A 21,555-nucleotide genomic window follows, 5' to 3' on the forward strand; every position below is an offset into this window, starting at 1 on the left:
CATGGAAAATTGTTGGTTCCCTGGGTTGATGCATGACCATCGTGGGCTGGGACGCTGCGGTTGTCATTGTCGCTGCAGTCGCGGTCATGGCCTTGGTCTTCCGCGCCTTGTCTTGCAGAAGCCCGTACTCCGGTGGTAGCCCTTGCTGTCGGCGGCTTGTTCGCTGCTCCTGGTTGGCGTCGCTATCTTCTCCGCGACGTGGGCTGGGTTCACGGCTTGACGGGGGTGTCCGGTACATGAACGAAGCAGCACCTCCACCAGATGTCACGGGGTCGTTACGTGGCCGAAGACGGGAGACTTCGTGCTGGGATTTAACTGTTTATTTGGGCGAACCTGTGCCCAATAAAAGGAAAGTCCAATTACAGCAGCAGTCTCGCACAGATAGTAGCCTCGGACTGATAGCGGCGAACAGAGCGTCGGCCTTCGATCAACAACTGACAAGCGGCGAAGCGCGTCGGCATTTATACTCTTGCCGTCGAATGTTCTAGCATTATCGCTGGCGGTGGCGTAGGTTCCAGAACAATCTGTACCGTTCACACAGTGGGCGTGATCTTATCGAAATGATCTACTACAGTCCGGAAACTTCTCGAAAACTGCAGGCGCGGTTTGCGCTGAAAATCGTGTGGTGTTTTGGGACGATAACAAAAACCTGGGAAATGGAACGTGGCAATATACACAGAGACCATATAGAACAGAGTTCGATGGAAGCGTCCTAAAAAAAATGTTAGCCTTGGGATAGTAGCTTGACCTCATGTTATGAATAGTCTTACATGTGTAGAGAACGTCTTTAGGCAGTTTCGAGAAAAACACCTTGCCACGGTCACTCAAGAAAACGCGCGGCGCGCCATGTCACATGAAGATTGCCTCTAAGAAAAAAGGGGCAATGTCCTCCGCTGATCTTGAAGGGAGTGCAGCAGTTTCGGTATATTTTGTCAAGTGGTCAACTGCTGTGATAATCCAGCGCTTGTCGCTAGCTGGTACTGGTAGTGGTACATAGAGGTCAATCCCAATGACTTCAAAGGGAGCGTCAGTACACGGGAGAGGTTGCAGGAGTCTGGCCGAAGGTGAATTGAGTCGCTTACAGCGCTGGGCATAACGCAACATATCATGCTACGCAGGTGGAAAGTCTAGGCCAGGCAAAGCAACTGTGGATGCGTCAATAAGTTTTGTGAAAAACCAGATGACCAGCTTTGGGGTCATCGTGAAATGTTTCTAAAATCTGCCTCTTTAGAGAACGGGGAGCGACAGGAGTGTTGGTCACTTGACACCTAACGGTAAAACCTTCACCATTGATTTGTCGCTTACTAATCAGGGGTAAATGTCTGGGTTTGGTTCCCAGTACGATGGGGAGACCTCTCGGAGAAACTCCAACACCGATATTTTGGACTCTACAAGGTTTTGCACGGTCTTAGCGACGAGACATACGAAGTCGTGGCCGACGCCTCCTCCTGTTCGAAACGTCGCCAGCATCTGCCTCAGACAATGCACGAGGTCCGCATAAAATCTTGCCATTCTGAGTGATATAGACACGCGCTAGCTCACTAATGCATCTCTGCTTGGTGAGCATCGAGATGATGCTCACTCTGGGGGAAGGGTAATGCCGCGTGCATAGCTGTGTCTAGCTGCGCACTAGCGAAGACAATGAAAATCATGGATTTGCTCGTGAAGTGCTACACAAGTGAGTGAAAAAGACGACGATCTCGGTGACCCTCTATTTAGAGCGTCTCTACGAGTATGACTGTAAATCGTGTTCCTAAATAAACCCCCTGTATTTTATAAACCACGAGAAAATATATAATAACAATATATATATATATGTAGCGGCGAGAGAAGGAGGAGACGTGAGATGACGTCGAAGGCGGCCGATGGGGCCGTGCCGATCTCGCCACTTTATTGCAGGCCTGAAGCGGAGCCACGTCGGCTACCAGCGTCCGCAACGCCAGGCGTGTCAGCTCGTTCTAATTCTCGCGCAGCTCGAGCTCGCGCCAGCTGCGCGAGCTCGAGTGATTTCTTGTCGCGCACGCGACAAGAAATCACCGAAAGGATGGACATGACTGGCAAGGCCTCCCCAGAGAACACCTATACCCCTTTGGCCTCCTAGATCACAAGTAGAAGTGGCAAAGAAAAATCCAAAGCATCGCGGCTGTCATTGCCTGTTCTGAAAAAAAGAAGAGCTAAAAAGAAAATTCCTAGCGTTTCGTTTTCTGCTCCCTTGCTGTATCAGGTTTTTTGCGCCTATGCTTCTGGCTCCGCAACTCCCACCCTGCCCTCTGCCTCCCTGACCTTGCTTTTCCGTGTTGGCCTCGCCCTTCCGCTTGTAAATTAGGAGTGTCGCCGTTTCAGTAAAAAGAAAAAAAAAAAAGTCGTCCTTTCGTTTTTTTTTTTTCCTCCACACCGTGGCGCGTCTTCTGAGAAGCAAGGCATTCGTTCGTTGCGTCGTCTGCTTCGGTACCACTCCTGTGGTCACGACGGATTTCAGAACATGAGTTCATAGTACTGAGTCATTAATATAACGGGGAACTAAGTTAGTGCTCCTTATTCTGAAAAGTTGATGATATATGGTGTTTTTTGGTGCAAGGGCCATTTGATGGCCAAAGAGCGCCAGTTCATGAAACAGGAATGTGGACAATGATTGTGATTAGCGGCTGTATAAGGGCCATAAAATTCTTCGCAGTAAAGCGGGTAAAAACATACAATTAATAAAATCATGACCATGCCGTGAAAGGTGTGTGTGGTGCGAATAGATGGCAAAAGTTAATGATAATAAAAGCAATGGTGGACATGTATGGCATTAGCACAAGTGCCTCACTCGTTCATACCCTTGCGTCCAAGGGCCGTGAGGCAAGTGCTTTTTTGTGTAGCCACCGCAGCGAAAACCTCTCTGGAGAGGTCATGCTACGGTATGCCCGGGTACATGACATGAAAGCTATGAATTTCTTTAAAAAACGCTAACAATGATTTGTGACTAAAAAGCGGTTCCCTACCGACAAACATTGTAGGGTGTCAAGGTATATGTTGTCGGTAGGATTATGGAAAGTGTTGTCTTCTTAGAGTGTCTAACTGTTTACATTGAATTAAAACGTGAAGAACTGTTAATGCCTCACCACATTTATCACATAATGGTGGATCACCACCGGATAAAAGATGTGTATGTGTTGTGTATGTGTGTCCTATCCTGAGTCTTGTTAGTGTTACCTCTGTTAGACGTGATTTTGATACTGGTGGCCAATGGCCAAGGTGTGGCTTGATAATGTGTAGTTTGTTTTGTGTGTGTGTATCCCACTTGCTCTGCCAGTAGTCCCTGAGTTTTCGTTTGAGAGACGGCTTAAGATCAAGGGCCGGGATTGATGAAGGTGTAATGGCGGTGCTTTCGTGGGCGGATGCCGCAAGCTGATCCGCCATCATGTTGCCTTTAATCCCACGGTGCCCTGGCACCCAGCACACAACTACATGTCGGTTGAGTGTGTAAAGTGTGCATAAAATGGAGTAAAGTGAAACGGGGACAGGGTTTTTTTGTTTTTTAAGACTATGCAGAGCCGTTACCACACTGAGGGAGTCTGTATAAATTACTGCTTTTTGTATTTGTGATTGTTTGATGTGTTTAGCTGCCACAAGTATCGCGTAAGCTTCTGCTGTGAAGATACTTGTGCCTGGATGTAGAGGGCCAGCATCCGAAAAGGAAGAGCCAACAGCAGCGTAGGACACAGAGGAGTTAGTCTTGGAGGCATCTGTAAAGAACTCAGGACGTGTGTATTTGTGTTGAAGTTCCAGGAAGTATGTTCGAATATGGGCAATAGGTGCATGCTTTGTTACTTCTAGGAAAGACACATCGCAGTCTATAGTCTGCCATTGCCACGGTGGCGGGTATGCTACAGGAGCCATTAAACTGTGTTCAAGTGACACTCCAGTTTCTTCAGCTAGACCCTTCAGGCGGACTGAGAGGGGCTGCCTCATCGAAGGCCTGTTTTGAAATAGAATGTAGCTCGACAGATCATCAATAGTAGAGTATGAGGGGTGCTTCTTGTCTGCTTTCACCTTAAGGAAATAAACAAAGGACATGTAAGTTCTCTGCAGATGAAGCGACCACTCATTTGACTCAACATAAAGGCTTTCTACGGGGCTGGTGCGAAAATCACCTGTAGAAAGGCGGATGCTCAAATGTTGTACGGGGTCCAGCATCTTCAAGGCACTTTGAGTAGCAGACTGATAGACAACGGCCCCATAATCTAAGCGGGTGCGAATGAGACTTCTATAGAGGTTCATGAGGCATTGCCTATCACAACCCCACATAGTACGTGACAACACTTTTATAACATTCATAGCTTTTAAACATTTTGTTTTTAAATACTTGATGTACGGTACGAAGGTCAACTTGTTGTCCAAGATTAAGCCTAAGAATTTATGCTCGGCTTTGACGGACAGACGTTGCCCTTCAGTCGAATGTCAGGTTCCGAGTGCATGCCTCTCTTTCGAGAGAACAAGACACACGTGCTTTTTTATGGGTTAAGTCGAAATCCGTTTTCATCTGCCCATTTGGAGACCTTATTTAAACCAAGCTGAACCTGCCGCTCACACATGGCCAAGTTGCATGACTTGAAGCCAAGCTGAACGTCGTCGACATATGTACAATAGAACATATTGCGGGGAATGGACAAGTGCAAAGAATTCATTTTGGTAATAAAAAGTGTGCAACTAAGCACGCCACCTTGTGGCACGCCTGTTTCCTGGACAAATGTTTGGGAGAGCACACTGCCCAGACGGACACGGAATGTCCGGTTTGACAGGTAACTTTCGATTATATGAAACATCCTTACTCGCACACCAAGGTGGGACAGGTCTCTTAGAATTCCGAAACGCCATGTTGTATCATACGCCTTTTCGATATCGAGGAACACAGAGAGAAAATATTGTCTATGGACGAAGGCGTCTCTGATCTGTGCCTCGATACGAACAAGGTGGTCTGTGGTGGATCTACTTTCTCAGAACCCGCACTGAAATGGGTCGAGCAAATTGTTTGTTTCAAGAATATGTACAAGTCGGCAGTTTATCATTTTTTCGAAGACTTTGCACAAGCAGCTTGTAAGTGCAATAGGCCTATAACTTGAAGCTAAAGAAGGGTCCTTGCCCTCTTTCAAAATGGGAATAATAATAGCCTCTTTCCAGGAGGTAGGGATAGTGCCAGAAAACCAGATAGCATTGTACAAACAAAGTAGGGTTTTTCGTGTTTCGGCTGGTAGGTTTTTTACCATTTCATACACCACACGGTCAGAACCTGGGGCAGAAGTACTGCAGGAGTTTAGGGATGTTCGGAGCTCCGCTAGACTGAAAGCTTGGTTATATGCCTCGTATCTAGTGGATTTGTGTTCGAGTTTCTGCTTTTATATTCTTGTTCTGTATTTTTGGAAAGTGTCAGTATAGTGGGACGAGCTGGATACCCGTTCAAAATGTGCCCCGAGGAAGTTTGCCTGATCTTCCAAAGTATCACCTTGAGTGTTTACGAGTGGAAGTGTGTGTACTTGTTTCCCTGCTATCCTACCGACCATGTTCCAGACTTTAGCCTCCTGTGTGTGTGAATTAACCCCTGATAGAAACTTCTGCCAGCTTTCTCTTCTGGCCTGCCGACGCGTTCTCCTGCCACGGGATTTTATTTTCTTAAAGCTCTCAAGGTTTTCCGCTGTCGGCGAGTTGCGCAGCAACCTCCATGCCCTGTTCTGTTCTTTTCGCGCATTTTGACACTCAGTGTTCCACCACGGGACGTGTCGTTTGCCGGGCAGTCCAGATGTTTGTGGAATGCACTTGGCTGCTGCGTCAATAAGGAAAGCTGTGAAGTACTCCACAGCTTCATCTATGCCTAATCCGCATATGTCGGTCCAACTTAGGTGTGTAATTTTTTGAAATTGTTCCCAGTCGGCTTTGTTCACCAGCCATTTGGGAACATGTGGAGGATATTCATATGTTATTGGTGTACTCAAAACTAAAGGAAAATGGTCACTTTCGTATGGATTACTTATGACTTTCCACTGAAGTAATGGTACAAGTGAAGGAGATGCGATACTGAGATCTATGGAGGAGTAAGTATTGTTTGCAAGGTTATAATATGTTGCCTCTTTTCTATTCAACAGACAAGCACCTGATGAAAAGAGGAACTGTTCAATGAGACGACCTCGTGCATCACATCGACAGTCACCCCATAAACCGCTGTGCGCATTCAGGTCCCCTAGAACCGAATAAGGTTCTGGTAACTCATCTATCAAAGACTGGAAATCATGTTTTTCCAGGCGGTGTTGCGGCGGTATGTATAGAGAGCAGATGGTGACGGGCTTATTCAATAGAACTGCTCGAACAGCCACTGCCTCTAAGGGTGTTAGTAGTGGTAGATGACTGCATGCTACTCCTCGATTAACTATAATGGCTACACCACCAGATGACGCCACAGCATCATCTCTGTCCTTTCGGAAGACAACATATTGACGCAAGAAACTTGTATTCTTGGATTTTAAGTGTGTTTCCTGTACACACAGCACTTTTGGAGAATGTTTGTGTAGAAGTTCTTGGACATCGTCGAGGTTTCGAAGTAGTCCTCTGACGTTCCATTGTATAATTTGTGTCTCCATTATGGGAGTAAAGAAGTGCTGTGTGTACGAAATGAGTTTGGCTGGTGTCTAAAGAGAGAAGTGACTTATCTTACAGAGCCTTTAGAAGGCCCTGTAATTACCGTTTTGTCTTTTTTAGAGCGGTCGAGGGAACCCCGCCGCTCCTTTGGCGCAGTCTGCGCCGGTGCAGTTGATGTGTCCATCGCCTCAGGAGAGGCGACAGATAATGTTTTCGTTGTAGGCTTCGTCTTGACAGACGGAGCCTTAAACCCCACCGGGCTGGAGGTCGAGGGGACCTCTTTAGTTTGTGTGGTGCCCTGGCTGCTGCCAAGGTTCACAGGAGCCTTCGGTGGGGCTGTATTCAAGGAGGGTGGGGCAGCCGAGGCTGCTCCCCCCATGGGGGCTTGTGGCGTTTGCCTAGGCACGCTGGGCGTGGTCCAAGGCACTGCCGAAAACCGAAGTGGTGCTGACCCCCCTCGCACCACTTCGGCATACGATGTGTTCTCAGCAAAATGCGGGGAAACTCGCTGCCGCGCTTCACGGAAGCTTATGTTCAATTTAAACTTTGTACTAATAATTTCTTTTTCCATTTTCCAGACCACGCATGACCTGGAATATGCAGGATGGTCACCCTCACAGTTTGCGCAGTGCACTTGTAGCTGACAGTCATCGTCAGCGGTATGACCTTTGGTGCCACATTTCGCGCATGTAATCTGTCCTCAGCAGCTCTGGGAGCCGTGCCCGAACCTCTGACACTTAAAGCAGCGCCTCGGGTTGGGTATGTATGGTCTAACTGGCAGTTTAAGATATCCTTTTGCTATTTCAGTTGGGAGGGTGCTAGATGCGAAAGTTAGTATGATGTGCTTCGTTGGGATTTCCTTATTTTCTCTTCTTATTTTGATACGCTGCACCTGAATGACGTTTTCCTCTTTCCAGCCTGTTAGAAGTTCATCATCAGAGAGGTCCATCAGGTCTCCATCTGATACAACACCCTTCACTGTGTTCAAGGTTCGATACGGTGTGATTGTGATAGGTTGATCCCCAAATGCTGTGAGTTTATGTAGTCTCTGGTACTGTGCGTTGTCTTTTAATTCAAGTAACAGGCCACCACTGGCAGTCTTTGTGGCCTTGTAGCCTGCGCCCAGCGTTTATATGAGACATTTGGACACAAGGAAAGGTGAAATACTTCTAGCTTTCTTTTCTGTACTTTCACAGTGAATTATGTGGTATTTGGGGAAATCATCTTTTTTGTTTGGAACAAACTCAAAAATTGCATCGGTGCGCCACCTCTTGGAGGGGCGATTAGTTGTAAGAGGGCTAGGGGTTCCCATAAATTTGATAGCTTATTCGGCGGCCATGCCAGCCACCCACCACCGAGCCCAACAAGGGGACGCTACGAGACGCGAAGGAGGCGCAGGCGCCAGCTGTACATGGCCGCTATAACCTAATATATCTACCCAAGGTTGGATATTAACACCAGGTTAACCCTTGCCGCCAGGAAAAATTGGAAGTAAAATGAAGTGAGGAGAAGACAGGAAAGATGTAAAGTGAGAACGAAAGACGAAGATGTAGGGAGTGAGAGATAGGAAAAGGCGACTGCCGATTTCCCCTGGGTGGGTCAGCCCAGGGGTGCCGTCTACATGAAGCCGGAGCCAAAGGGGTGTGTTGCCTCTGCCGGGGGGCTTCAAGGTCCAATCACCCAGCGTCGGCTCAACCCCCAGGATCCCCTTTTCCCCGGACACGGCAAAGCCACGCACGGCTAGGCGTGGGAGGGAGTAGAAACTCCCCCGTTAGCTCGGGTCCGTGGTGTCGCTACACACCAAACGCCTATTTGCGCAGGCGCCCCTGCGGAGTTATTCTGAAAAGTTCACTATTCCAAAGTACGTAATACTGAAATAATTTTACAGTGAAACTATTAGCACTCGGCACGAGATTTTTCAAAAGTTTGTTAATCTGGAAAGTTTGTTAAAGTGGCATTCGTCCTACCGCGATTTTACTGTATTTGAGCGATATGAATGATGGGTACTGTTCCAAACAACACGAGACGCAAAGTAGCCGCGTTTGACAAGAATCGCAGTAGAGTGTACGTCGTGGTGCCCACGTTTTGTTGTCGTTGCATTAAATTTTTTTAAAGCGACGCCGGCGAGTGGCCTCGCACGTGTGCGAGCATATGACTCATCACCTGTCTTTCTGCTGCTAATTAACATCTCTGCATTCTAGATAATTTATCTTTTGGGTGTGAACATGGACTGTGTAGTTAGGTTCAACCCAAAAGCTAGATTCACGAACAGCTTACTCGTGAGTAAACTATAAAAGTTCGCGTGACCCTGCAGCTGCAGTTTTATCATTTCTGTCACACGAACACTTTGAATTGCGAGCAATTCCAATCACCACTGATCTCTTTAAAAGTGTCCGGTGTGACACAGATGCAGAAATAAGCATTTTATCCTGAGGTTGTGTGCTTAGACAAAAACAAATATGTTCGGGGTTCAACAGGAGGAAGGTTTTCAGTTCTAGTCGAAAAGCTAAATTGAACAACTTCACCAAGAATCGAGCAACCCTTCTCCTGCATATCGACTATGTGGTTGCGCTTTGAAGACGCGGACAGAGAAAAAAACAGGTGTGCTTTGTCTAAAGTGGTCGCAAGTATAGAAATTCGCACATTTATATCGAACGTATTTTTACCCGCCTTTGGATATATCGAACACCATGCAAGGTGAAAGGTACACTTCTGCAATCTCCACACAGCGCGGCTCCACACGCGAGTTGGAAGGTGTGCTTTCGCACTTGCAGCACCCGGTGACCTCCGCACGGCACCACGCCTCCGCCAAAACTTGAAATCCTCGTAAAAAGGTAAGGGAGAGGGGGCTCGGACATCATAGTTTCTAACCAGCGGAACGGCGTTTTTTTTTTTTTCATTTTTCTCTCTCTCTCTCATGTTTACTCTGCATACCCGTCGGCTCGGATAGCAGGAACGAAGGAGCCAACTTACTCTTCCTTTCGCCTTTTTTAATTTTTGTTGCTGTTTTGCGAGCTTTGATCAGCCAACCACAGCTCACGCCTTTTGCTGTTGCCCTCGTAGGTGGCCATCGCCTCGCCAGTGCTTTGTCACTTCTGCTGTCGCATTGCTTATGTGCCACCGCATGTGCAGGATTCCTCTTTTGCGTGTGTGGTGTGCACTCGTTGCGGACTACTTGAATTGAGGACCTCTCGTGTAGCTATGGCCAGCGCCAAGTAGCTCAAGACCAGGTTAACCAGGTTGGTGAGCACCGAGTAGGACAGGGATGTAGCAGTGTTGGTGACTTAGTCATGTGATCGCAAAAACTTCTCACAGGCGTCATGCTGAGTATCGTCTGCTCTCGCACACATGTACCACAGAAGCATCTGCAAAACAAACGCGCCGCTAGCTGCAGCAGCCCCAATCCATTGTCGTTATGTCGTGGAGTTTGTAGGTCAATGACTTCACTACAGATCTGGTGTGATGTTGCTGCTGAAACTCCAAGAAGTAACAACTGTGACAGTGATTAATTTGCACTCACCCTGGGGATACATGTGTGTTCTTTTCTAGTATCCTTCTTGGTGTTTAAGCTGCACGCTTCAACTGTCGAGTTGTGACAGTTGTTCATTAGCGCTCGTCCTGTGCACGCTCCTTTCGTGCGTCCTTTATGCTTGAGCGGTGCATTGCATGTATCGAGTTGCTTGCCCTTCTTTGTGTAACATCCTAATTTATTCCTGTCGCATTCACTGCTTTACCTTCGCCAAGAAACTATGTGCAGTTTTTCAAAATGGGACCATGAGCACTCGCGCCGCATTTGTAGGAAGTTAGACAAGTTGTAGGAAGTTAGACAAGTTGACATACTGATCTACCATATTTAGGAGGTCACAATGCCTATATGAGTGTACACTGCACCGGATTCAAGAATTTCCAAAGACAGCGAAAAATTCTATGTCTTTCCAAGGTCTTGACATTGCACTTTTTCAAATTCAAGGGTTTTCAAGGAATTCAAGAACCTGTACGTACACTGAGCACTGCTCTTGCAGTCACTATTTGTTACTGACATTCCCAAGTGTTGTAATGTGATTTCAGTTTCAGTTTCGTTATGTTCTTCGTACTCGAGAAAGGGCGTTGTGTATGTACCTCTGTCTTGTATATATGCAGGTGTCCTGAGTAATAAAGCTTCTTCGAGTCCATGTTTCGAACTGTTCATGGTCGCTCTGCAGACACTACAAGGGCGACGAGGTAAACTGCAAGTAATGCTGCTTCACAACCATTCTCGGGCTTCGCTCCGTAGATATATTTTTTTGCCAGTGTGACCAGGGTCCATCTACTATGAGTTGTTCTGGGTTGACCCCGCCACCGTCATTCCTGCTCAGCCCCGGCCGTCCAGCCATGCCATGGGAGCAGTGGCATCACATGTTTCAGACCTGCTTGCTTCTGGAGCTACCGAATTTTCGCCGGAGCAACGCAGGGCCATCCTCATTCACTGCCTCGGAACAAGAGACAGCGCATTTTCAACACGCTACAGCTGACGCAGCTACAACCCCAACCGCGTCTGCCGACAAGCCCGACGCAACTGGGACGCCAATTGCACCGAATGTCTACGACGTAGCCATCGTGGCGCTCAGGCAACATTTCGCGTCAACCAGAAACGTCATCGTAGAACGCCACCGGTTCCATCGTCGGTACCAAAGTACAGGCGAGTCTGCTGCTGACCTTGTCACGGCGTTGCGGGAGCTCGCATCAGTTTGTTCTTTTGTTTCTGAGGAGGATGCTTTCCGAGACCAGTTTGTGGCCGGCGTTTCATCAAATCGCGTACGCGAGCGTCTCCTACTTAAAGGTTCTGCACTTTCATTCACTAGGGCTGTTGAGGTCGCACTGCAGTTTGAGCGCGCGAGCGAAGAATTAAATGAGTTTTCTGCTTCTGTACAGCCTGTTTTGAAGCATTCACATACGCATGCTAAGCACTCATTGAAGAAAGGAAGTGCATGCTCGAAAACAGAGGATAGTCCGTCAATGCATGATAGCGTCTCACATGCATCGCAGAGTGGGCCTTCTCATTCACCGCATTGTTTTCCTTGTGGCTCCCGGAATTACAATGCTTCGGGGTCTCGATGCCCAGCTTTAGGCCAGCGTTGTTTATCCTGCCATCGGAAAGGTCACTTTCAATGTGTTTATAACCAGAAATGGTTTACGCAAGCAGAGGTCCATGAGCTTGAGCGCGACGATGCTCCTTAGACATCCGATCATGCCGAGCAAGTTCTGGCCGTCCATCACACGCCGTGTGATGCGGTCCACATAAATGGGCAAATTTCTGATGTCAGGTTGACACTTTTAGTTGATTCCGGCTCATCTGTCTCTATTCTCTCCGACGAAGTGTTCACTAACAGGCTCCCTAACAAGTCACTCTTACCTGCTCCACGTGTTTCCTTGCTTGATTATTCAAAACGTGTAATCTCTGTGCGCAGCTGCTTCTGGGCTTAAGTTATTTTCAAGGGTCGGAGTGCGCAGCTCTTGTTCTATGTTGTCCACCGAGGCACCTCTTTGATTGGCCTTGATGGCATAAAGGCTCTTAAGATATGTATTGAAGGTGCGACATTGCAGTGCCTCCAAACGTCACTTCTGCTTCGAGAAGTGTAGTTGAGAATACGGCACACTCTGACGTTGGTACGAAGGACACGCAGTGCAATTATGGAAGCCTTCCACCAGCTCTAGAACGTGTTTTTCAATTCTGAGCTTGGCCCTGCTAAGGGATTCGTACGCAAAGTTAAGACACGTCCAAAGGTGGAGCCAGTATCTTCGAAGCTTCGCTGTCTTTTCTTCTCTTCGGGCACAAGTGTCTGCCGAGCTTCACAGGCTCCTGGACCTTGACATCATAGAACGAATTGACGCTTAAAAATGGGTTTCTCCTATTGTCATTGTTGCCAAGAAGGATGACAGTATCAGATTATGTGTTGACCTTCGTGAGCCAAATAAGGCCATTGTTCCTGACAATTTTCCATTACCACACACAGAGGAACTTCTCCACGTCCTTGTAGGTGCTACCCATTTTTCTAAACTTGGCTTCTGCATACCATCAGGTTGTCTTGCACCCTGATAGCAGGGATCTCACTGCTTTCATTACCCATGAAGGTCTGTTACGGTTCAAAAGTGTGTTTTGGATTGGCTTCTGCCCCTGCAGCCTTCCAAAAGTTAATGGCAACGATTCTTGATGGCTGTTCTGGAGTCCTATTCTACATCGATGATGTAATTGTATTTGGAAAGACAGCTCATGAGCACCTTCTGAACCTGAAAGCTGTCCTTCAGAAGATTAAGGCAGCAGGCTTGAAGCTAAATAACAAATGTATTTTCGACGCTCGGGAGCTGACCTTCCTTGGGCATAAGGTGACTACCAATGGTATCGCGCCGCTTTCAGAGAAGGTAGATTCTATCGTGACAATGCCAGTGGCAACAAATATATCCACCTTACGTTCGTTTCTTGGTTTGGTGGAGTACTACTCCAAGTTTTTCCCTCCGTTGGCTCAGGTGATGGAACTTATGAGGCGCTTACTACGTCGAAATGAACCATTTATTTGGTCGGCAAAAGCAGACAGAAGTTTCAAGAAAGTCAAAGAACTCCTTTCATCTAGAACAATACTGCATATGTTTGACCCAGCACTGCCGGTGATTGTGTCAACTGATGCATCTGACTGTGGGCTTGGAGCAGTATTGTACCAGAAAAATGGGCGTGAAATGCGCACGAGAGATTTTGCATCCCGCACCTACAGAAGGAAAGTATTCGGTCGGTGAACGCGAAGCGCTTGCATGCATCTGGTTATGTGAAAAATGGCATACCTACCTTTGGGGGCGCCAGTTCACACTTTAAACTGACCATAAAGCATTGGTTTCTTTGCTGGCATCACATGGATCAGGACAACGTTCACTTCGTATTGCACGCTGGGATGCTAGGCTCCTCCGCTACAATTTTTTTGTCGAGTACAAAAAAGGGTCGACGAACACTGTCTACCAAGCCCTACTTCAGATACTGAACTTGCGACAGATGATGAAATTGTCGCACTTGTCGAGCCTGCTTGTATCTTTAAAGAAAAATTCAAGCAAGCTGTTCTCAGTGACGTCTGCTTACAACAGGTCAAATCTTTTGTGATGACTTCTTGGCCACCACACAAATGCATTCGTGAGCAGATCAAGCCACTTTTCGACATTGGCGAAGAACTTTCAGTGGTCGATGACTTATTGTTGCATGCAGTGCGGCTGGTCAATCCTTCATCTCTTTCTGCCCAAATCATCGCCACCGCGCATGAGAGGCATCAGGGCATCACGCGCACGAAAGCAAGACTCCGCAAACAGTTCTGGTGGCCTGGAATGGACAAAGAAGTCGAAACAGCCATAAAGAACTGTAGTGTGTGCTTGGAGGCAGATAAGTCTGCGAAAACATCACCAGCACCCATGCAGCCCGTAGAATGGCCTCAGCGACCATGGCAAAAACTTTGCATTGATATTGTGGGCTCCTCGAACATGTGCCTCAGAAAAACACGTTCATAATCACGCTCGTGAATTATCATTTAAAATGGCCCGAAGCTTATTTCTGTAGTAGCGTGTTCACAAGCACAGTCAAGGGGTTTCTAACCGGCGTATTTTCACCAGAGGGTTATCCTGAAGAGATAGTCACTGACAACGGGCCACAATTTATTTCTCGTGAATTCACAAAATTTCTTCACGATCGAGCCATTCGCATGACTCATTCATCAGTTTACTATCCTCAGGCTAATGGACAAGTTGAGCACTTTAATCGAACTCTTAAGAACTATGCACAGGTGTGTCTTCTGGAGCGACAACCGCTCCGCCAAGCAGTAACTGAGTATCTCGATGTATACAGATGCACACCACATGCCACAACCGGCGTTGCACTAGCAGTGTTGTTGACAGCAGGATGCCCCAAACAAGCTGCACGCAGCAGGCTTTTCTGCACCAGCTTTTGAAGAAGATCCAGCTAAAGAGCTCTCACGATTATGCCATAGGATCAAGAAACAGCAGTAAACCAGCAAACATTATGCGGATCGCAGAAGAGCTGCCAAAGAAACTACAATCGCAGTAGGCGATTTCGTTCATGTCAGGAAGCCGTCTATTCGTTTCAAAGGAGATAGTGTCTTTTCACCCCCAACAAAAGTTGTGAAGGAACAAGGGCCTTTCTCCTTCTGGCTACAAGATGGTAGGACCTGGAATGCCTTAAAACTTGCCAAAGTTTTTCAAAGGAGTCGGTTTCATCTTCTTGAGTGTTCCAGTGAGCTGCTGCCACTTCTTTGCGAGTGTGCTGCGCCGAGCTATCGTTCCGTGCCTACTTTTCCTACAACGGTGCAACTACATCAGTCTCCCGTTCTGCCAGCTTTTCCTGCAAGGTTGCCCACATCGCAGCCTCCTGCTGTGCCAGCTGTTGCGATGCCAGTGCTACAACCTCATCTGGTCCCATGCAGTCTCAGCCTGTGCCGGCGCAGACTGCTGCCACGCAAGCAACAGGGCGGTAGCAGCGAGAACGACAACCTCCTACATAGTTGAAGGAATATGTGTCGAAGTAGTGCGGGTGTACATTATGTATATAAGCGTTCTCTATTTGTTCTAACCCCTACTAACACCATTAACCTCTTGAAATAAGGAAGAGAATATGTTGTAATGCGATTTTAGTTGGAGTTTCGTTCTGTTCTTTGTACCCCAGAGGGGGCGTTGTGTATGTGCCTCTGTCCTGTATATATGTAGGTGTCCTGAGTGATAAAGCTTCCTCGAGTCCATGTTTCGGACTGTTCATGGTCGCTCTGCAGACACTACACCAAGTTTTAATTATTAGTAGAATTCGCAGTTTTCACTGACCTGAATCTCCTCCCGTGAAGGCCAGATGTCCCTCAAGTGAACAGGCTTGCCATCTGGACTGTGCCCTGTGCATCAGTAAGATAAATTGCCAATATCTTAGTAATCGGCACCCAGCGACTATGTTTGTTTTCACTCAACTTGTGTAAATATGGCAAAACTAAGATGTTTGATTGCGAGAAAAAAAAAGTGGTGGTCTTCACAGCGATGGTCTTCGCAGAAAGTCCGAATTGCTAATAAGCAGAACTTATCAGTCACCGCGGGCCTGACGGGTCGGTCCAAGACTCCCGTCTGCGATGTTCACGATGAACACGGCGTTATCGCACTCTCGTGATTGAGCGTCTGCTTGCAGTGGTCAACACAATTCTAAACGAGCGTCTATCAGTGCAGACAGAACGAGTGTGCGCACATCACTAAATGGCATGATTTTTGGCAGCCCTGACCTTGAGATGAACCAAGGCGTGAGCAGCAGACGGCGCTCTTTAGATTAGACCAATGGCGAGGCGTACTTGAGCAACGAGGCAGACCCGGCAAATTGGAGGCCTCGAGACAAGCTTCGAACATTTGCTTTTCGCGCACTTGTTTCTGAATAGAGAAGCCAGCTCTGGTGGGGAATTTAAACATGCAGACTCAATTTTTCCAATGAGCCCAAAGCAACAGCGCCTGGTTACACAGTTGCGGAGCTAGAATTTTTTTCAAGATCAGTAAAATCAGTGTTTTTTCGCGATTTCCTCAATAATTCTTGTCACCTTGGCAGGTGCAACAAATTTTTCAAATCACTTCTAGGGGGTTTTCAGCAGCAGAAATATTTCAGAATTGGATAGAAGGAAAGCTGCAGAAACTGAAAAAGTGATTTTCAAAAAATCGTTTTTTTTGGCTATTTTACACGATACGACTTACCTGTTCAAAATGGAGGTTAAACACACATGTGGCAGCACTGACACTTTGGTTAAGCAGAATGTAGCAGTACTGGTGAAAAAAAGGAATCCGGGTGAGCTGGTTCATAGAACAATAGGAAAGCACAGCGTAACAGAGACAAGGCGCACATTGCTGCCAGACCCTTCTCTTAGTCCCGCAGTGCCTTCCCACTGAGACCAAGAATACTTTAGGGCTGAGGAATGCTCAACTGACGCAAGCAGCAGAGAATCTGTCGTACCCAGAGGCTCTTTGTCCAGGTCGATGTCGACGGTGCCCGCAATGGCATACGCTACCACCAGAAGTGGTGAAGCCAGATAGTTTGCCCGAGTGTTGGGGTGTACCCGGCCCTCGAAGTTGCGGTTTCCAGACAGGATGCCCACTGCAACCAGGTCTCCCTGCGTCAATCCGCAAATATATCCTCTGAAAATTATGTTAACATGACTACAGATAAAATTAACTTCACCTTTGGAATTAAATTGAATTACAATTTATTTGCCCTGAAAATCTTACAGGAGCCGGAGCAGAGACTAAAGCAAGGGAGTGACATGCCCATAAAGCTAAATGGGATGAGAATTAAATGCGACGATAGCACCGTCTGGATTCTGGCAGAAGTTGTAAAGAGATTAGAAAATTATTATTACTGAAAAAGTTTTTATGATTTTCTACACTCAAACAGCCTTTTTGAACAAATAATAACTAAGAATGTTGTTTGCATAATTCATAGCCGCATATAAAATGAAAAAGTTTTCAAAAGCCCCAAGGTGTTTCGATAAGGCAACCGGCCTACCGCATAGCACACGACATCGTCATCATCTGCTTCTGCATCATGGCTGACCCCCACTAGTTATAGCAACTCCCACTCACAATTTTTCTCATTTTCATATAGTGCAATGCAGTACACTACTAGTAACTTTTTAGCATGTACAGCAGTGAACAATATGCTTGCATCAGCGTTCGTGTGCCAACAAGGTACATGCTCTGCATAGCTCCAACGCAGATGCCAGAAGCACAGCTGTTCAGTGCTGGCCGATATATCGATTGCACTCCACAAAACCTTCGCTACAGTAAGTAAAGGTATACGGCAAACATTCCAGCACTTCGCTGCAGTAAGTAAAGGTATACGGCAAACATTTCAGCACTTCCGTAGATGAAGATGTTGCACCGCCTCATTGACAGTATTTGACAAGCTTACTGTAATTAATATCAATGTATGTGTACCATTCTCAAGTCTTAGAAATAGAATCGTTGAAAAAAGGCTTAAGTGGCGTTTTGCTTGCCGCCACTGGTGGTGCGCTGTCGTCGTTTTGACAAGGGCCACATTTGAAGACGCGGACGGGAAGTTTGCAACATGCCACTGGATTGACTAAAGGCTATACAGCCTGACAAAGGGCCTCTGCTCCTAAATACAGTTTGGCAAGCAGGTTACCGAGGAGCTTCATATCTAAATATTTTGAATATATTGCACAAAAACACAAAAAACATTAGAATAGTCTTATTATGCAGTGTGAATTAAACACAAAAAAATAATCACAATGCAACATTTCAAGAGAACTTCATTGTTACTAAACATGAAAGTACAACATGAGATCCTCGTAGCATATTGCAAATTTATAAACATGATAGAAATAAAACAAACTTTAGGTGGCGTACTCAATATTATGATGCATTAGTACAGTTTTGATAATGGTGTTAAAAGGTATGAAATTGTAATCTACAAGACCGTGTAGGCGATTTAGCATTGCAGGTTTCTGGTATTGAACGTGTTGTTTGCCATAATATGTACACTAAAACCTCATTACAACAAACTTGCATCTTACATGAGAATAAGTTCGTTATATCTGACAATTGTTGTAAAGGTTTATTCTTAACACAAAATGAATTGCTAGACTATTTCTTATTTACTTCGTTATAATGGATATTCCATTATATCCAGATTCGTTATATCAAGGTTTGAGTGTATTAAGTGTTGGCATTTTTTTAGTTGCTGATGCATGCGGTAATTAGTACTTCTAAATGTGTTTTGATGACATTGTGGCTTATTTTATTTATTTATTATTTATTACATACTGCTGACCTGTTTACCAGGTCTTAAGCAGGACTGGGCATACAGAAATGTTTACTACAAAAAACATAACATAATTGACATCATACAGCATACTGGCAGTGGTAATGATTGAAAAAAGCAAAAAAAAAAGGATGCAATTCAACACTTTTATATCAATTATAAAAAACTAAAGAAAAACATCACAACAATGGCATAGCTTTGCTGACTAAAACGTACTAAAAAAATGGAAGCATTGCGTAACTCTGGGCTGCATGACTGTACAAAAAAAACTGTTAGTGGTTTTCGAGAGCATGTAGACATAAATCAACTGTTCGATACTGTACAGTATCGGGTGATAGGCAATTCCACTTAAGGGTAGTTCTTGGAAAAAAATGAATACATGAATGTGTCTGTGCGGTTTACATAATCTAAAACTTTCTTTGAATGACGTGAGCGCACAGCACATTCACTTGTTTGTCTAAAGTGCACTGTTTTGTTGATACCAATTTTGTTGTGGAAAATGAGGTAAAAAAGCTTCAGCCTCTCCAATCTTCTTCTCTCCTGTAGTTTTTGGAGATCTGCTTTAATTAAGAGAAGTGAAGGGGAAGTACGCCAACTATAACAATCAAAAACAAATTGAACAGATTTTCTTCGGACCATTTCTAATTTTTTAATATTGTACTCGGTAAAGGAATCCCACACTGCAGCTCCATATTCTAATACTGGTATAATGAAAGTTTTGTATGCGAGAAGTTTGCTTAACCTATTGCAATAGTCTTTATACAGCTGTGCTACCTTTAACATTTCGTATTTTTCAAAAAGAGGTTGAGTTTCGAAGTCTCTGACAATGGCGTCGAATTGCTCGAATGATCGTAAGAATGTTTTATGGAGAACCAGTAATTTTTTATAGTTTGTCTGTGTGGAAGTTCCCCATACTAAGATAGAGCATGTCATTTTAGAATAGAAAAGTGCATAATATTGTTACGAGAAGGAGACGGACTCGGAATAGTAAACACAGATATATTTTCAGCCGGTTAAGCGAGCAGCGCCAGCCACACAGATTAGCTCGCGCCAGTCTCTGCTTTGTTCGCTTCATCTCTGATAAGAAGTGCAGAGTCAAAACGCGTTCAACGTCATCCACTTGTATTACGTGATAGGCAAGCCGCCTATATATTGTCACGTCGCAGACACAGCAAGAGTCCAATATAGAGGAGCTCACTTTAATTAAAAATGAAAGGCGCTCGTAAAGAGGACCGGGCAAGAGCTTTGTCTTCCTCCCTGGCTGCGCGAGCTCTCCTCTGCAGGTTGAATGCGGCATTTGCCTCCCTCCAGGAAGAGCATCGACCCGATGCTCGGCTACAGAATACGCGGTGTATGTAGTTGACGTATATTACGCAACTGGCTCACTGCAATATACCTTAATCCGCACAACGTGTACGATTTCAGATTTTTGAGCTCGCGAGGAACTGTCAGGGAGGACTTCATAATTCACGTCACTTAGGCGCCGTACAACACTGTAGGGACAAAAGTACTTCTTCAGTAACTTTTCGGAAAGGCCGCGTCGGCGAATAGGGCTCCAGACCCACACTTTCTCGCCTGGTTGATAAGTGATGTATCGGTGTCGCAGGTTATAACGTTGTGCGACGTAACTCTGCTGTCGGGCGATTCGCACGCGCGCTAGCTGCCGTGCCTTTTCAGCTTTTTGGGTAAAGGCTTGAACATCCGTGTCTGTATCGTCGCAGTCGTGCAGCAGCATGGCATCAAGCATTGCCGTCACTTCACGGCCATAAAGAAGACTAAATGGCGTGCTCCGTGTAGTTTCCTGCTGCGCCGTATTATAGGCAAACGTCACGTATGGTAGAACGTCGTCCCAATTTTTATGATCCACGTCGATGTACATACTGAGCATATCAGCAATTGTCTTCTTGAGGCGTTCTGTTAAGCCGTTGGTTTGTGGGTGGTAGGAGGTAGTTTTTCGATGCGCTGTTCCACTCAACTCAAGCACTGACTTGAGGAGCATGGTCGTGAAAGCGATACCTCTGTCTGTTATTATAATTCTAGGAGCACCATGCCTGAGAACGATATTTTCAATGAAAAATAGTGCCGCTTCTACTGCGGTTCCACTTGATAAAGCCTTTGTTTCTGCGTAGCGAGTAAGATAGTCCGTAGCGACAATTATTCACCTGTTTCCAGTATGCGAAGTCGGAAATGGTCCAAGGAGATCCATTCCGATTTGTGCAAAAGGCATGGTGGGCACTTGAACTGGTTGCAACAATCCGGCTGGTTTTAAAGGTGGCGATTTTCGTCGTTGACAATCGAGGCACGTGCGGACGTAATGCTTTACAGTGCCTGGAAGCTTCGGGCAGTAGTACTTCTGTTGGATTCTGGCCAATGTGCGCGTGTATCCGAGGTGGCCGGAGGCTGGTTCATCGTGGCAAGCGCTGAGGATCTCATCGCGAATAAATGTCGGGACGACAAGTAAGTGGGCATTTCCGCTGGGGGCAAAGTGCTTCTTGTATAGGACACCACTGCGCAAGCAGAATAACGGCAGGCTTCTTGCAAATATCTTGGGAACGCTTGTAGACTGGCCATTAAAAAAATTAATAAGAGGGAGCAACTCACTGTCTTCTTTCTGCTTAGACGAAATGGTGACTGTGTCGACCACTCCTAAAAATGCCATGTCGTCATCTTCTGAGACATCGTCTTGCTTTATAGGCGACCTGGATAAGCAATCAGCATCAGAGTGCTGCCGTCCCGACTTATAGACGACCGTCATATCGAATTCTTGTAGGCGTAAGCTTCAGCGCGCTAGCCGACCGGATGGGTTCTTCAAGTTGGTCAGCCAGCAAAGGGAGTGGTGGTCGCTGACTACGTGGAAGGGCCGGCCGTAGAGGTATGGGCGAAACTTCAGAACTGCCCATACTACAACAAGACATTCCTTTTCCGTTGTGGAATAATGGGACTCGACACGGGAAAGCGTCCTACTTGCATATGCAATCATTCTCTCGGCTGAGTCTTGCCACTGGACGAGTACTGCACCTAAACCTAAGTTGCTGGCATCAGTGTGGATCATGGTTGGAGCGTCCTCGTCAAAGTGAGCAAGCACAGGTGGTGTCTGCAGGCGCTGTCGTAGACAGTCAAAT

At 46.2% G+C, this 21,555-nt stretch overlaps 1 protein-coding gene across 2 annotated transcripts in view; it reads right to left on the reverse strand.

Moving 5' to 3' along the window:
* The window catches only part of LOC119172490 (cytoplasmic aconitate hydratase), a 609,523-nt gene that overhangs the window by 181,076 nt on the left and 406,892 nt on the right, over nt 1-21,555 (reverse strand). For both annotated transcript variants that reach the window (XM_037423609.2, XM_037423610.2), the window contains 2 exons: nt 16,607-16,763; nt 15,454-15,518 (listed from right to left, as the gene is read on the reverse strand). In XM_037423609.2, the coding sequence (XP_037279506.2) occupies nt 15,454-15,518; nt 16,607-16,763 (222 nt within the window). The remainder of the gene's footprint in view (nt 1-15,453; nt 15,519-16,606; nt 16,764-21,555) is intronic.

This window comes from Rhipicephalus microplus, chromosome 4 (genome assembly GCF_043290135.1).
Source record: "Rhipicephalus microplus isolate Deutch F79 chromosome 4, USDA_Rmic, whole genome shotgun sequence".
Lineage (NCBI taxonomy): Eukaryota > Metazoa > Arthropoda > Arachnida > Ixodida > Ixodidae > Rhipicephalus > Rhipicephalus microplus.